We start from the raw sequence: 14301 nt of genomic DNA on the forward strand, positions 1-14301 counted from the left end.
TATTTCCACACCCTGGATTTGCGACCTGTCTCTCTCCCTTCCCCCATCTCACAGCTGTCTCTGTCTATCCGGGGACCAACCTGGCCCCTTCGTCATCTCAGAAGACTGCACCCTCTGCCTTTCTCTCAGTTTGTGGGGGAGGGGGTTGCCTCTAGAAACTGTTTAGACACTGGGAAAGAAGGGCAGGAAACTCAGGATACAGTTAGCTGAGACCTCGGTCGTCCACCCGGTAAGCTCAAGTTTAGGGGCCCTGTCGCTAGACCTCCCTTCCCCTCCCCTGACTCTCAAGTCCTTCTCTTATTGGCCAAAAGTTTCCGCCCCCTTGGGGATGTTGACTTTTCATTGGTCAGTTTCTGGTCACATGATTCTCTTCTCGGGCTGCAAACGAAGGGAAGCCAGCAACAAGTTAAGCTGAAGACCGAAGCAAGAGCTGGGTCAGGTAATGCCTTAGCTGGGAAGGGGTCCACAGATTCCCTGTGACGGGGGTGGAATAAGGAAAAGGGAAGGCGGAACTAATCTAGAAGGAATGAGCTGCTTTTGATTTCCGGGCTGGGGGAGGAGGGCCAGGTGCCGACACTAACAAAACAGGAACCCCAGGCAAGTGGCCCTAGATCCTTTGCTTTAGAGGTTTGGAGGCGCAACTGTTAGAAGAGTTTAAATTAACTAGAGACGAGACTTCCTAGCTTTGTACTGAGTGGGAGAGCTCCCCCTTTAGCTGTTTTTTAGAAATAGCAGAAGTCTCTGTCATAATCCTTACAGGAGGTGTTTGTTGAATCCTGCCTGAATGAAAAGAAGGGGGTGGGGGGAGGGAGTGGAGGTGGGTTTTCTTCCAGAAGGTCGATGAAAAGAAAAAGATCTGGAAACACAGCAGGGAAGGGTGGAGATTAGACAGGAGAAGGAACTTCCTAATAAGGCAGTGAGATGCTGGCTTGGGAGAAGAGGGGTATTTTTTTGAATCCTGGGTTAACCTAACCAAGAGAGAGATATCAGGGTTTGGGACCCAGAGTATAGGAGCTTCAGAGTGTCTCCTATTTGGGTCTTATAAGTATTTGTTTTGTTGACCCAAATACCTTTGCTGGTTTCCATGGAGACAGTGGGTCTGACATCACTGTGGTTGCCATGGTGCCTGGTTCTAGAGGACCTGAGCAGGCTGTACACACAGCTAGGGATAAACAGGGACTTCAGCCCAAGCTGCTGCCACTTCCTTCCTGCCACCACCTGTTAACAGTCAGCAACTGGGGATGGGGAGATGATGACAACGGCGGGGGCGGAGCCACAAGCGGAAGGCTGAACAGCCATGGCTCTATGGATACTTAGAAATGCATGCCAGGGTGTCCTTTTGGACTTGGTACAGGGAAGTCATTACAGCCATTTTCCTGTCTCTGTGTGGGATGGGTGCATGTGTCTGGGAGGATGGGCATTGGGAAAGACCTATCCAGGACTTGGATCTTGACTGGCAGGAGCCACAGGAGGTTATTTAGGGCACCACGTGGGACTTGAAAACAGCTCAAACAGAAGGGGATAATGTGGTTGGTTTCGAAGGTAGAACTGCCGTACTGTCCCAGCCTCACTTCCCTTTTCCTGAGTTTCCTTATAAAGTGCTGGGGAAGCAGTCATTTATCCTCTTCTGAAGGATCACAATCCAGTACTCTTGAGAGGTCAGCTCATCTATCCTTCCACCTTTATGCCTGGTCCCAACAGGAGCTGCCTGAGGGAACTGTCTTAGCCTTGGATGAAGGGGCGGATCCCTCTCTTCTTACTCTGCTTTGTGTCAGTCAGGCTTTGGAAACTGGAGTGATTCCCTCCCCTGTCCCTGTCAAGTCAGAGCAGATTAACGAGGTGCAGGACCATAGCCCTGATTTTTGTCTATCTTTTGCAAGCTATAAAGTGGTGTATATATACATGATAGTTGCCATAAATCCATTTTCCCAGTCACCTTCAAGTTCCCTAACACCAAACTCTGGCGATTACTAAGAAGGTAAACAGAATTTATGATGGAGCTGAGAGTGATGAGGAGACTTATAAAAGGTGCATCCAGGTGAATCTAAGCTATGCCAGTGGTTCTCAACCCTGGGTGCGCATGAGAATCATTTGAGAGGTTTTTAAAAAGACCCACGCCTGGGCCTACACCCCAACTCAATTGAATCAAAATCTTAGGTGATTCCAATGTGCAACCAAGATTGAGAACCATTGAACTAGACCATACCAAGGACTTATGCTGGGCAAGTGGTGGGACATTTAGGGCTGAAAGAGGCCATCAAGTCTTCCTTTGCAGGTCCTGGGGGAGAAGGTAGTGATTGTGTAGGTACCTGGTGTTGGGAAGGGAGGGCAAGGCTTCTTATTGGCAAGTTAAGTCTGTCAACCTTGCTGGGCTTAATCTTCCCTGACTAAAATGTCAGGGGGCTGGACTGGAATTCCCCAGAGCCTTTCCAGCCTATGCTACTTTGACCTTTCAAGGTCAGTTCAGTTTTCCAAGGCCCTGTTGGTCCCTGGAAGAGGCTGGCTTCTCTGTGGCTGTTGGCAGATTCTGATTTGCAAGGCAAATACTGCTTAGAAGAGTTGGGGTATCAGGGAGAGGAGGACTGGAACCAGGCTTGGTTCTGGAGGCTGCTGCCCAGCACTTGAACCTTGGAACCCAGCCAAGGCTGCTTTCTGCATCCTGCCCCTCCTGAAAGGAGCACCCATCCTTAAGAGAGCTTTCTTCTGCAGGTGGCAGCCACAGCAGCCTCAGGGACCTCAGCAACTATGGCCTCCTGCCCAGACTCTGATAATAGCTGGGTGCTTGCTGGCTCCGAGGTATGAAGAGCAGGCCTGGGAACCATGGGGGCAGGCTTGGGGGGTGTTTCTGCAGTGCTGGGCTTCTTTCTTGGTGGGTCCTTTTCCTTAGTCCTGATGGTCACCTGCATCACTTCCTGCTGGCTGTTAGAGGAACTCCAGTAGCAGGAAGAAGGAGATCGGGCCCCAGGGCTCAAGTGTTGGCACTTGGACCATGCTATGAAAGAAGGGACCAGTTCGGTAAGCTGAGACAAGTAGGGAGGGATTTCGAATGGAGAGACCAATGTGAACAAAGGTCCCAAGGCGATAGTGGGGAAAGCCATGCTGGGGGAGACTGTGGGACACCCATGGGTGATGTGGAGACGTGGGTTGGAGCCAGTGTTGGAGTGAGGTTGGGGGCAGAACCTCGGAACCCCTGGAAGAGACCTGAAGGGCCTGGCTGAGGCCTTCAGGCCTCATCCTGATGGGAAATCAATGTGGGGCTTTGGGTTAGAGGGATCAGGACAATCATTGTCTTGGGCAGAGGGTGAAGCCACTGTGCAGCCTGGGTGGGAACAGGGAGAGAGTGTTTTGAAGACCCCCTGCAGCAGTCCAGGTAGCAGCTGGTGGGGCAGAAGCCCACTGAGGAGGGAGAAGGGGGCTGGTAGGATGGGGAACTGAGTGGCTAGAGAAGGGATGGCAAAAATTTGTCAAAGGCATCTCTGAGAGTTCCAAGACCTTGCGACTTTGTATATTAGAGCCACCAGGAGGGGAGGAGGGGAGGAGCTCAGTTTCAATATGTTGAGTTTGAGGTGCTCTTGAGGAACCCAGCTGGGAGTAAGGAGTTGACCTTGGGGATGATGCTGGAGCAAGATACATGGATTGGGACTCGCTGGCAGAGGGAAGGCAGGTATGAGCAGATGGGCACCAGGCTCTCAGAGCCCTGGCCTCCTGTTGAGGTGTCTTTGTTGACAGCTGGGGGACCTTGGGCATGCCATGTCATCTCTCTGTCCTCTCCTGTAAAATGGGGGTCATGATTTTTGCCTTATAGGAGGGACCATGAGAATAAAAATGTTTTGAAAATGGCAAAGACACAAGTAAGATGAAGCATTATTCTCAAAGGGATAGTTGGAGCCACGGGGCAGGTGGCAGGCCAGGGCCCTGCGGAAGGGGAGTAGGCAGAGGGAGGAGGCCAAGGCTGTGTGGCCAGGGCTGAATGTTCAGGGAGAGCACCCTGGAGACAGGCTGTCTGTGGTTGGGGTGGGTTGGGCTTCTGTGAGCAGCTGCTGGGTGTCGGGGGAGTGTCAGGGGCCAGTGGGAAAGGCCAGAAAGGCTTAGGAGATGTAAGTAGTTGTCCAGTTGAGAGGGCAGCTGCAGTGACACCCCGGGAGGCATAACTGTGACCCGTGGGCACCCAGGGAACTTTGTTCTCTTACCTTCCTCCTACCCTTAATATTATAATATCTGTGTTGTTCATCTGTGGGGAAGGAAGTGCTACTGATCTTGAGGGGAGGGAAATCTAGGCTGTAGCTCACCTCCTGGCGGTGGGGCACCAGGTTTGTGCTGCATCCAGTGCCTTGGTGTGGTGGTGCTTCTCTGTGTAGCGGAAACCTGGCCCCTGAAAGTTCCTCCTCACAGTGAGTGAGGCTGGGGAATGGCCAAGCACTTGGTGCTGCCCGGAGCCCCTTTTCGGGCCGGCTCATGACTGAACATATGTGTTTCTGGGATGTGGGCTGGGGCCCCATTCTTGGGTGCAGCCCTTCTCCTTGCACTTCTCCTCCCAGAGCCTACCCGTGGAGACGCTGGGCCCGGCATCTAGGATGGACCCAGAATCTGAGAGAGCCCTACAGGCCCCTCACAGCCCCTCCAAGGCAGATGGGGAAGAATTAGCTGGGACCATGGATGGAGAAGGTACCAGGCCCTGCTTAGGATGTGGCTTACCAGACAAAGCTATTCTCCATATTTTGGGGTTTCCCAGTTTCCTCAGAGAAAGGGAGGCTGGTTCGTTTTAGTTTCTCCGTTAATCTCAGTTGACAAACTCCTTTTCTCATTCCATCTGGCTTTTTCCTGCCCCTTCCAACCTGGTGGGGGCCCGTGGGAGACAAGAGGACTGCATAGCAAATTCAGCTGGGGCAGCGGGTTTTTCTGGGCCTTTTCTCCTACCACAGGGACACTCTTCCAGACTGAAAGCCCTCAGTCTGGCAGCATTCTAACAGAGGAGGCTGAGGTCAAGGTGAGGAGCTTCCCTGTGGGAAGGAAGGGAGGTGGGGAGGGCTAGCAGCTGCTCACTTCTGCATCTGCGTTAGGACACCCTGGAAGATGATGTTTGTGGTGTGGAGTCTCCTGGTCCCGGAGACACAGTAGTCCAGGGAGACCTGCAGGAGACCACCGTGGTGACAGGCCTGGGACCAGACACACAGGACCTGGAAGGCCAGAGCCCTCCACAGAACCTGCCTTCAACCCCCAAAGCAGGTGAGAGTCCTCCTTGTCTCTCCTGTCACTCTCCTTCTAGAAGGTATAGGAGAGGGATCAGCCATCACTACTGAGGACATGCTCTGGTCCAGGCCCTGGGGCTGAGCACCTTGGTGCTCTCCTTTCTCACCACTACCCCTGGGACATTGAGGCCCAGAAAGGTTGAATGACTTGACCAAGGTCACACTGCTGGTAAGGGGCAGGGCCCACATCTGGTTGGCTCTTTCCTCTCTGCCATGGGGGCCTCCTCTTTTCTTGCCTCCAGAATTCAACCCTCATTTCTGGAGTCCCTTCCTTGTGCTGGCCCTGGGCCTGGGCAGAGGGAAGATGAGTGGTTACCGCCTATGTAAGCGGCAGATCAGACTGAGCCAAGGTGCATATCAGACCTAAGAGAAGTACAGAAATATAATTAAGGTACTCCCAAAGGAGGGAGAGGCCATTCAGTCAGGAGACTGGTTGAGAGCAAGGGAGAGGCTGGGACAGTGAGAGGTGACATTTGAGTGGAGCCCTGAGCGCAGAGTAGGCTTTTGGTACGTAGGGCAGGGGAAAGAGATTATTTTAGGCCAAGGCTGCAGCATCAGCAAAGGAGTGGGGACCACTTGTCTTATGCTAAGGAGCTCTGTTCCAGGCTTGTGGCAGAGGAGTGTAGGAATTGGTCCCTGTTGAGTGACAGGATGGAGGGCCTGGGGGTCATTTAGGAGGCAACTGCACTGGTCAGGAAAAGATGATGCAGACCTGGGCCGGGCACGATGGCTTGCACCTATAATCCCAGGGCTTTGGGAGGCTGAGATAGGAGGATTGCTTGAGCCCAGGAATTCAAGACTGCAGTGAGCCATGGTCATCCCACTGCACTCTAGCCTGGGCAACAAAGCGAGACCCTGTCTCTAAAGAAAATAAAAATTGGCCGGGTGCGGTGGCTCATGCCTGTAATCCCAGCACTTTGGGAGGCCGAGGCGGGTGGATCACAAGGTCAGGAGTTCGAGACCAGCCTGGCCAAGATGGTGAAACTCCGTCTCTACTAAAAATAAAAAATTAGCCGGGCATGGTGGCATGCGTCTGTAGTCCCAGCTACTCGAGAAGCTGAGGCAGGAGAATCCCTTGAACCCGGAAGGTGGAGGTTGCAGTGAGCCGAGATCGCGCCACTGCACTCTAGCCTGGGTGACAGAGAGAGACTCCATCTCAAAAAAAAAAAAAAAAAAAAAAAAAAAGAAAAATAGGCGGCTGGGTGCGGTGGCTCACGCCTGTAGTCCCAACACTTTGAGAGGCCAAGGTGGGTGGATCACCTGAGGTCAGAAGTTTGAGACCAGCCTGGGCAACATGGTGAAATCCCATCTCTACTAAAAATACAGAAATTAGCCAGGTGTGGTGGTGCACACCTGTAGTCCCAACTACTTCCCAGCTACCTGGGAAGCTGAGGCAGGAGAATCGCTTGAACCCGGGAGGTGGGGGTTGCAGTGAGCCAAGATCGTGCCGCTGCACTCCAGCCTGGGTGACAGAGGTAGACTCTGCCTCAAAAAATAAAATAAAATGTAAATAAATAAATAAAATAGAATAAATAAAAATAGGCTGGGTGTGGTGGCTCACACCTGTAATCATCGCAGTTTGGGAGGCTGAGGCAGGTGGATCACTTGAGCTCAGCCTGGGAACCATGGCAAAACCCCATCTTTACAAAAAAATACAAAAAAAAAAAAAAAATTAGCCGGGCGTAAAGATGCATGCCTATAGTCCCAGCTACTCGGGAGGCTGAGGTGGGAGGGTCACTTGAGCCTGGGAGGCAGAGGTTACGGTGAGTTGTGATCGCGCCACTGCACTCCAATCTGGGTGACAGAGCCAGACCCTGTCTCAAAAAATAAAAATAAATAAAAATTTAAAAATATAAAAAAAAAAAAAAGAAAGAAGATACAGACCTGAACTAACGCAGGTACAGTGTGGGTTGTGAACAGGGGTGGACTGTCAAGATGTTTCAGTGTAGAACTGTGAAATTGGATGTGAGGTGGAAAGGGAGGGCTTAGGTTAGCTAGGTGGTGGCAGCGGTGCCTTCCCCTGAATTGGGAAAACACTAGCAAAGAACCAGTTTGCAGGGCAGCGTGTTGAATGTTTGGTCCCAGAGGGAGTGGCCAGTAGGCAGTCAGACATACAGGCTTGGAGCTCTGGGATGTCAAGTCAGGAGTTACACACTAAGGACTCATTGCTGAAGCGGGGTGTCAGTGGTGGTGAGAGAGTGACTATGTGTACAGTGAGAAGAGCAGAGAACCTGAAATGGTGCTAGGGAGACCACCGACTTTAGGATCAGGGAAGAGCCAGGGAGGGAGAATGGGAAGGAGTGGCCAGAGAGTTTGGAGGGGACCCAGGAGGATGGTAATAGCTGCAGAGGTTTGATGCACGGCACACACTGAGGAAGGAGGATACTTTCAGGATGAAAATGGCTTTTATAGCTTGTAGATTGACAGCACTGGTCTCCTGCCTCCAGACTGGGCAGGGGCAGTCATCAGTGCCTAGGCAGAAGTGGGCAAGTGGGCAGGGTCTTCATGTGCCCCTCTCTGGGGTCAGGGCTGAGGACCTCCCTCCCTGTGCCTTCCTCTGCTTCCCCCTCTCCCTGTGTCTTCCCGTCTCTCCAGTCACCTCACTGCCCTGTCCCTGTTCTTTCCCCTAGCTTGGATCAGAGAGGAGGGCCGCTGCTCCAGCAGTGAGGATGACACCGACGTGGACGTGGAGGGTCTGCGGAGACGGCGGGGCCGGGAGGCCGGCGCACCTCAGCCCTTGGTGCCCCTGGCTGTGGAGACCCAGGCCGGGGGGGAGGGTGCAGGCGGGGAGCTGGGCATCTCCCTCAACATGTGCCTCCTCGGGGCCCTGGTTCTGCTGGGCCTGGGGGTCCTCCTCTTCTCGGGTGAGTGGTACCTCTGAGGCTGGGGCTTTGGGCTTCCGCACCTGCCTGCCCTCCTGCCATGTTCTCACCTTATTTCACCTCACCCCTCCCTGAGGGCCTCATCAGACTCCTCTGTCTCTATCCTTAGGTGGCCTCTCAGAGTCTGAGACTGGTGAGTAGGGAGGGGCCTGGCCTGTGCTGGGAGGTTTTGTGTGTTCTTTGGTTCTCTGGGTCAGGAGTAGGGGTGATGGGGGCTCACATTTATTTCTCAGTTAGTGGCCTTGTCAGCGGTTCAGGGTGCCCCTTGGCTCTTTACCTCACCAGACCTCTCAGCCACAGGATGGGTCCTGAACAGGAGTGGTGACTGTGTGAATGGGAGGGTGTGGGGAGAATGGGCTCTGTGTGCCTCAGGACCAGTTTCAGGACTTCCCTTTCCCACAGGGCCCATGGAGGAAGTGGAGCTGCAGGTCCTCCCGGACACTGGGTCAGACCCTGAGCTGCTGGATGCTGTGGGGGACAGGCAGGTATGTGTGAATATCTCCAGAGGCAGGTGGGGCCTGGCTGGGGAGAACCTGGGCTGTGGGGTAGCATGGCATAACAGGCTCTTCTGCCCTCAGGATGGGCTAAGGGAACAGCTGCAGTCCTCAGTGCCTCCTGACCGTGTCCCCAGCCTGCAGAACATGGGTCTTCTGCTGGACAAGCTGGCCAAGGAGAACCAGGACATCCGGCTACTGCAGGCCCAGCTGCAGGTGGGCATAGGCAGGAGGGGCTGGGCTAGGGTAACCCACCTAGGCCAGGTGTCTGTCCTAGCATTCTCCCCCAAAAGGAATGTTTCCTATTTACCCACACATCCTGACCCTCCCCTCTCCCACTATAGTCAGGGCATTTTCCCAGTTCTGGGTTCACATCCCTTGTGCTAAGGTTTGGTCCAGGGCTGGCATACCTGTTCCACATGGTACGTGAAACATACATGGTATCACCTGTGATTGACTGGTGTAGTCTGCCTGGAGCACTGTGTGGAAAAGGATTTAAAGAACATGCCAAGTGCCATGATCAGTTAACACTGTTCCAGGTATAGGAAGTGGAAACAAAACCGTGAGAGCCACACATTGGCTATCCTTAGGTGAATCTAGGAAGTGTGTGCTTATATAAAGACATATATACATATATATGTGCCGAGACCCAAGATGGAATTTGGGGATCCCTGTGTCTCATTCATGATGGACATGGGGTAGAGGATGAAAACCAAATCCTCTGGGTGTTCCAGGCCATAAAAGGGGCTCAGGCTACTGCCCGCTATAATGGAATGGAATTGGGGTAGAAAGCATTGGGGCTATCCTGACAAGAACTCTTTGTGACTTCCTTCATCCCAAACCATATTCCAGGCCCAGAAGGAAGAGCTTCAGAGCCTGATGCACCAGCCCAAAGGGCTAGAGGAGGAGAACGCCCAGCTCTGGGGCGCTCTGCAGCAGGGCGAAGCCTTCCAGCGGGCTCTGGAGTCAGAGCTGCAGCAGCTGCGGGCCCGGCTCCAGGGGCTGGAGGCCGACTGTGTCCGGGGCATGGATGGAGTGTGCCTCAGTGGGGGTAGAGGCCCACAGGGTGACAAGGCCATCAAGGAGCAAGGCCCCAGGGAGCAGGAGCCAGAACTCAGCTTCCTGAAGCAGAAGGAACAGCTGGAGGCTGAGGCACAGGCATTAAGGCAAGAGTTGGAGAGGCAGCGACGGCTGCTGGGGTCTGTACAGCAGGACCTGGAGAGGAGCTTGAAGGATGCCGGCCATGGGGACCCAGCTCACGCTGGCTTGGCTGAGCTGGGTCACAGATTGGCCCAGAAACTGCAGAGCCTGGAGAACTGGGGCCAGGACCCTGGGGTCTCTGCCAATGCCTCAGAGGCCTGGCACCAGAAGCCCCACTTCCAGAATTCCAGGGAGTGGAGTGGAAAGGAAAAGTGGTGGGATGGGCAGAGGGACCGGAAAGCTGAGCACTGGAACCATAAGAAGGAAGAATCTGGCCGGGAACGGAAGAAGAATAGGGGAGGTCAGGAGGACAGGGAGCTGGCAGGAAGGTGGAAGGAGGGCAGGCCAAGGGTGGAGTGGGGGAGCAAGAAGGAGGGCAAGCGACAGGGCCTGAAGGAACCCCCAAGGAAAAGTGGTAGCTTCCACTCCTCTGGAGAAAAGCAGAAGCAACCTCGGTGGAGGGAAGGGGCTAAGGACAGCCATGACCCCCTGCCATCCTGGGCAGAGCTGTTGAGGCCCAAGTACCGGGCACCCCAGGGCTGCTCAGGTGTGGCTGAGTGTGCCCGGCAGGAGGGCCTGACTTTCTTCGGCACAGAGCTAGCCCCAGTGCGGCAACAGGAGCTGGCCTCTCTGCTAAGAACATACCTGGCACGGCTGCCCTGGGCTGGGCAGCTGACCAAGGAGCTACCCCTCTCGCCTGCTTTCTTTGGTGAGGATGGCGTCTTCCGTCATGACCGCCTCCGCTTCCGGGATTTTGTGGATGCCCTGGAGGACAGCTTGGAGGAGGTGGCTGTGCAACAGACAGGTGATGATGATGAAGTAGATGACTTTGAGGACTTCATCTTCAGCCACTTCTTTGGAGACAAAGCACTGAAGAAGAGGTGGGCAGCTGTAGGGGAATTGGGTTGGGTGGGACAGAGGCAGTTGGGAGGATGTGAAGAGCAAGGGTCATTAGTTTGAGGATGTATCCCTACTTTTGGTCCCCAGCTGGCTTCCCTTAGAAAAGGCATCCAGGTCCGCTTCCTTTCTTCCCTTGAGGGCAGGAAGCTGCCTATTCCCTACCCCAGAGTGGTCCTGAGCAGTCCCCTTTTGGGTGGGGGGATTCTTTCTCCTGAGTTGCCCTGCCCTACCTCTACCTGCATGGCTGAGGGGACGAGGGAGATCCCCATCTTCCTGCCTCCCTGACTGGAGCCTTCATCATGGGAGACCAGGTTTTCCCCCCAGATGCTTGGCGGTGCCTGCTCAAGTCAGCTTCACTGGGAGGAGCAGGGTCCTCTCTCCTCGGGGAACCCATTTTCATCACATAGTATTGTCCCCTAAAGGCCTTTTTCTCCCCACAGGTCAGGGAAGAAGGACAAGCACTCACAGAGCCCAAGAGCTGCGGGGCCCACGGAGGGACACAGCCATAGCCGCCACCACCACCACCAGCACCACCGGGGCTGACACCCTGCCCCACAGTGAATGGCCTTGGCCTGGCCCAGCCCAAGATCCCAGCGTTATCTAACTCCTGGAGGATAGACTCTGTCCTGGCTTGTTTGGTGTCCTCGGATATCTTTCACACAGTAGAGCAAAATCACCAGCCCTGCACTGATGTCACTTTATCTAGAAGAAGGCCTTAGCTGGACCGGTTTCCGTCTATGCAAATGTATGCAAATACTCCAGGCCCTGGGATGTGGGCTTGTGTTTTGTCACTGTGAAGGGGGAGATGGGAGAGGAGCCTGTTTTGGGGTGGGGTGTGGGGAAGGCAATCTGATTGTGAAGCTAAAGAGCTTTCATCCTCTTGCGTGTATGTCCCCAGAGTGGGCCCCTTTGACCCACATGCTGACCAGCGCCTTGGGATTTGACTACAGTTGCTGGCTCGAGGCCTAGCACGAGGACTTTCCCTGGGGTTTTGCTGGGTTTGGAAGCAGCTGTCCCCAGGGGGTGAAGTCCCCCCTTTTTTTAACCCCTGCTTCTCTTATGGCCTTACCTCCCTATGTGAACTGTAGACTCAGATCCCAATAAAGTGCTGTTATAGCTGTGATGCTGGGTGGTTTCTAAGCACGGGGGACACCCCACACCCTCTGCCTGAATGGATGGGTCCATCCCAGGCACTGATACTTCTCCCCTTGTCCTGTATCCCCCTTTGCCCTGTATCACCCTTTGCCCTTGCCTTGCCCTTCCAACAAACCCTAGGCCCTTGAGAAGCTGACACTTCTCCTTTTGCTCACAGCTGCCTTGGCAGCACCCCTGGGAGATGTAGCAAACTGAGTGTGGGTTTTGGAGTCTGAGTCTCGGGCTCAAATCCAGGCTAAGTGATCTTCGGCAAGTTAATCTCTGGGAACTTTGGGTTTCTTATCCTCAAAAAAGGCAATGGAAGGGCTGGGGAAGAGATTAAATAAAGCAATGCAAGAAAAATGCCTCTCCTGTTTTGGGCACTCAAAAATTACTGCCTTCTTTAGGGAAGGGTGTGGAGGAGGGAAGAGAACCCAGGCCCAGAAGGAAGAGCTTCTGGGGCTGGGGAGGTGAGGGAGCCACTAGGTGGCACCCTGGCTCCACATTTGCTCCAGACCTTGCCTCTCCCACTACTCACTATCCCCAAAATCTCAGACCCTACCTCACTCACCCCAGGGCCTGCTCCACTGGCCAGCCCTCCCAAGATGACCAGACTCCCCTTGGCTGTTCTCTAGGAAGTCCTTCCTGAGATCTAACCTCAGTCCCTTTGGCAATACACTGGGCTTCTTGACGATCTTGGAAATACCCAGGACATACAGGGGACAGAATAATGTGGTGTGACTGCTCTGGCAGGAGGGGATGGACTACAGGTTCTAGAAGCGGCTGTAACTGATATCTGTGTTATTTAGCAAGTGAATATGTAACACTATTTAAGGGCTTAAAGGTATTAGGTCATTGAATTCATGTGTGGGTGGGACAGGGGTTAGGGCAGGCTGGGGATGGAACAAGGACCACTCATTTAGCAAACATTTATAAAGTCTATTGTGTACCAGAAACAGAGAGGCACTGTGAATACAGAGGCACCTTAAGAAGCCTAAAGTTGGGTCTGGCGCTATGGCACATGCCTGTAATCCCAGCACTTTGGGAGGCTGAGGCGGACAGATTGCCTGAGCTCAGGAGTTCGACACCAGCCTGGGCAATACGGTGAAACCCCATCTCTACTAAAAAAAAAAAAAAATTAGCCGGGCCTGGTGGCAGGCGCCTTTAGTCCCAGCTACTCGGGAGGCTGAGGCAGGAGAATCACTTGAACCTGGGAGGCGGAGGTTGCAGTGAGCCAGGATCGTGCCACTGCACTCCAGCCTGGGCGACAGAGCAAGACTCTGGCTCAAAACAAAACAACAACAACAACAATAAAAAACTAAAAAAGAGAAGCCTACAGTCCAGTGGAACGTGCTTTCTGCAGCAGGAGGAACTGCAGTTAGATCTAAGGAAGAACTTCCTTTCAGGCAGAAGATCAGTGGTATGGGCTGGGGAGGCTTTAGGATTTGGTACCCAGGCCTGCGAACCACTGCTCCTCGAAGAAGCCTAGTTTTACCCTGTTCATGTTGCTCACCTTCTGTAGGTGCTTAAAATTCTTGCTGCCTGAACAGCTGCCTGGTAAAGTTGGGTTGCTGAGAGAGAGATTCAGGCTAGAAGGTAGGTAGGATTCAGTGTCCTGGGGCAGGTGGCTGGGCCTGGGAAAGGGGATGCAAACTGGCCTACTTGGGTTCCCAGAGGGTGGTGACTTTCACTGTGGCCCCTTGGGGCTTCTCGGTTTCTTTCTTTCTTTCTTTCTTTTTTTTTTTTTTTTTTTTGAGACGGAGTCTCGCTCTGTCGCCCAGGCTGGAGTGCAGTGGCGCGATCTCAGCTCACTGCAAGCTCTACCTCCCGGGTTCATGCCATTCTCCTGCCTCAACCTCCCGAGTAGCTGGGACTACAGGTGCCTGCCATCATGCCCGGCTAATTTTTTGTGTTTTTAGTAGAGACGGGGTTTCACCGTGTTAATCAGGATGGTCTTGATCTCCTAACCTCGTGATCCGCCCGCCTTGGCCTCCCAAAGTGCTGGGATTACAGGCATGAGCCACCGCGCCCGGCCCTCTCAGTTTCATTTTTAGGGCTCATTTCCTTCGTTTGCATAACGAACGCTCAGGGAGGCTGCCAGGTTCCCCTAAGCCCCCTCCTCTTCCTTACCCACTCAGGAAGTAGATTTGCTGAGCTGGAGGTTTCTGAAGCTGCTGAATCAGAAAGAAAAAGAGAGCCACGAACCCAAGGGGTATGTTAAGGAGGGCCGGGGTGCCAGTGACATTGGCTGCTCTGATCGCCCTCTCTCTGGGATGCCCCTGGGAGGCGATTCTCACACTCATCACAGGCCACAAGGCCCTTCTCTCTAACACACCCATGCAGCACTGGTAGCGGGGAGGAGCCCAGGGTCCAGGTCTTCGGATGATCTCCTGACCATGGGTCCAGTGTATAGAGATGAGTCCAGTGAGGCTAGAGCCAGGG

General features: G+C 53.8%; 1 protein-coding gene across 5 annotated transcripts; it reads left to right on the forward strand.

The window, feature by feature from the left end:
* Positions 1–303: 303 nt before the first annotated feature.
* On the forward strand, positions 304–11846 carry LOC105497980 (PBX homeobox interacting protein 1). 5 transcript variants are annotated; one of them, XM_011769630.3, is made up of 11 exons: positions 304–439; positions 2710–2796; positions 4539–4665; positions 4923–4987; positions 5061–5226; positions 7880–8113; positions 8241–8264; positions 8534–8616; positions 8710–8841; positions 9478–10706; positions 11166–11846. In XM_011769630.3, exons 2-11 carry the CDS (start codon positions 2746–2748, stop codon positions 11266–11268), a joined length of 2214 nt encoding a protein of 737 aa, XP_011767932.2. In that variant the 5' UTR covers positions 304–439; positions 2710–2745; the 3' UTR covers positions 11269–11846. The 5 variants fall into 5 exon arrangements, with proteins under 5 accessions (XP_011767932.2, XP_011767935.2, XP_070940645.1 ...); XM_071084544.1 differs by lacking the exon at positions 304–439 and adding an exon at positions 840–1351 and having other exon boundaries at positions 2707–2796; XM_011769632.3 differs by lacking the exon at positions 304–439 and adding an exon at positions 2888–3015.
* Positions 11847–14301: the final 2455 nt, after the last annotated feature.

Source organism: Macaca nemestrina, chromosome 1 (genome assembly GCF_043159975.1).
Source record: "Macaca nemestrina isolate mMacNem1 chromosome 1, mMacNem.hap1, whole genome shotgun sequence".
NCBI lineage: Eukaryota > Metazoa > Chordata > Mammalia > Primates > Cercopithecidae > Macaca > Macaca nemestrina.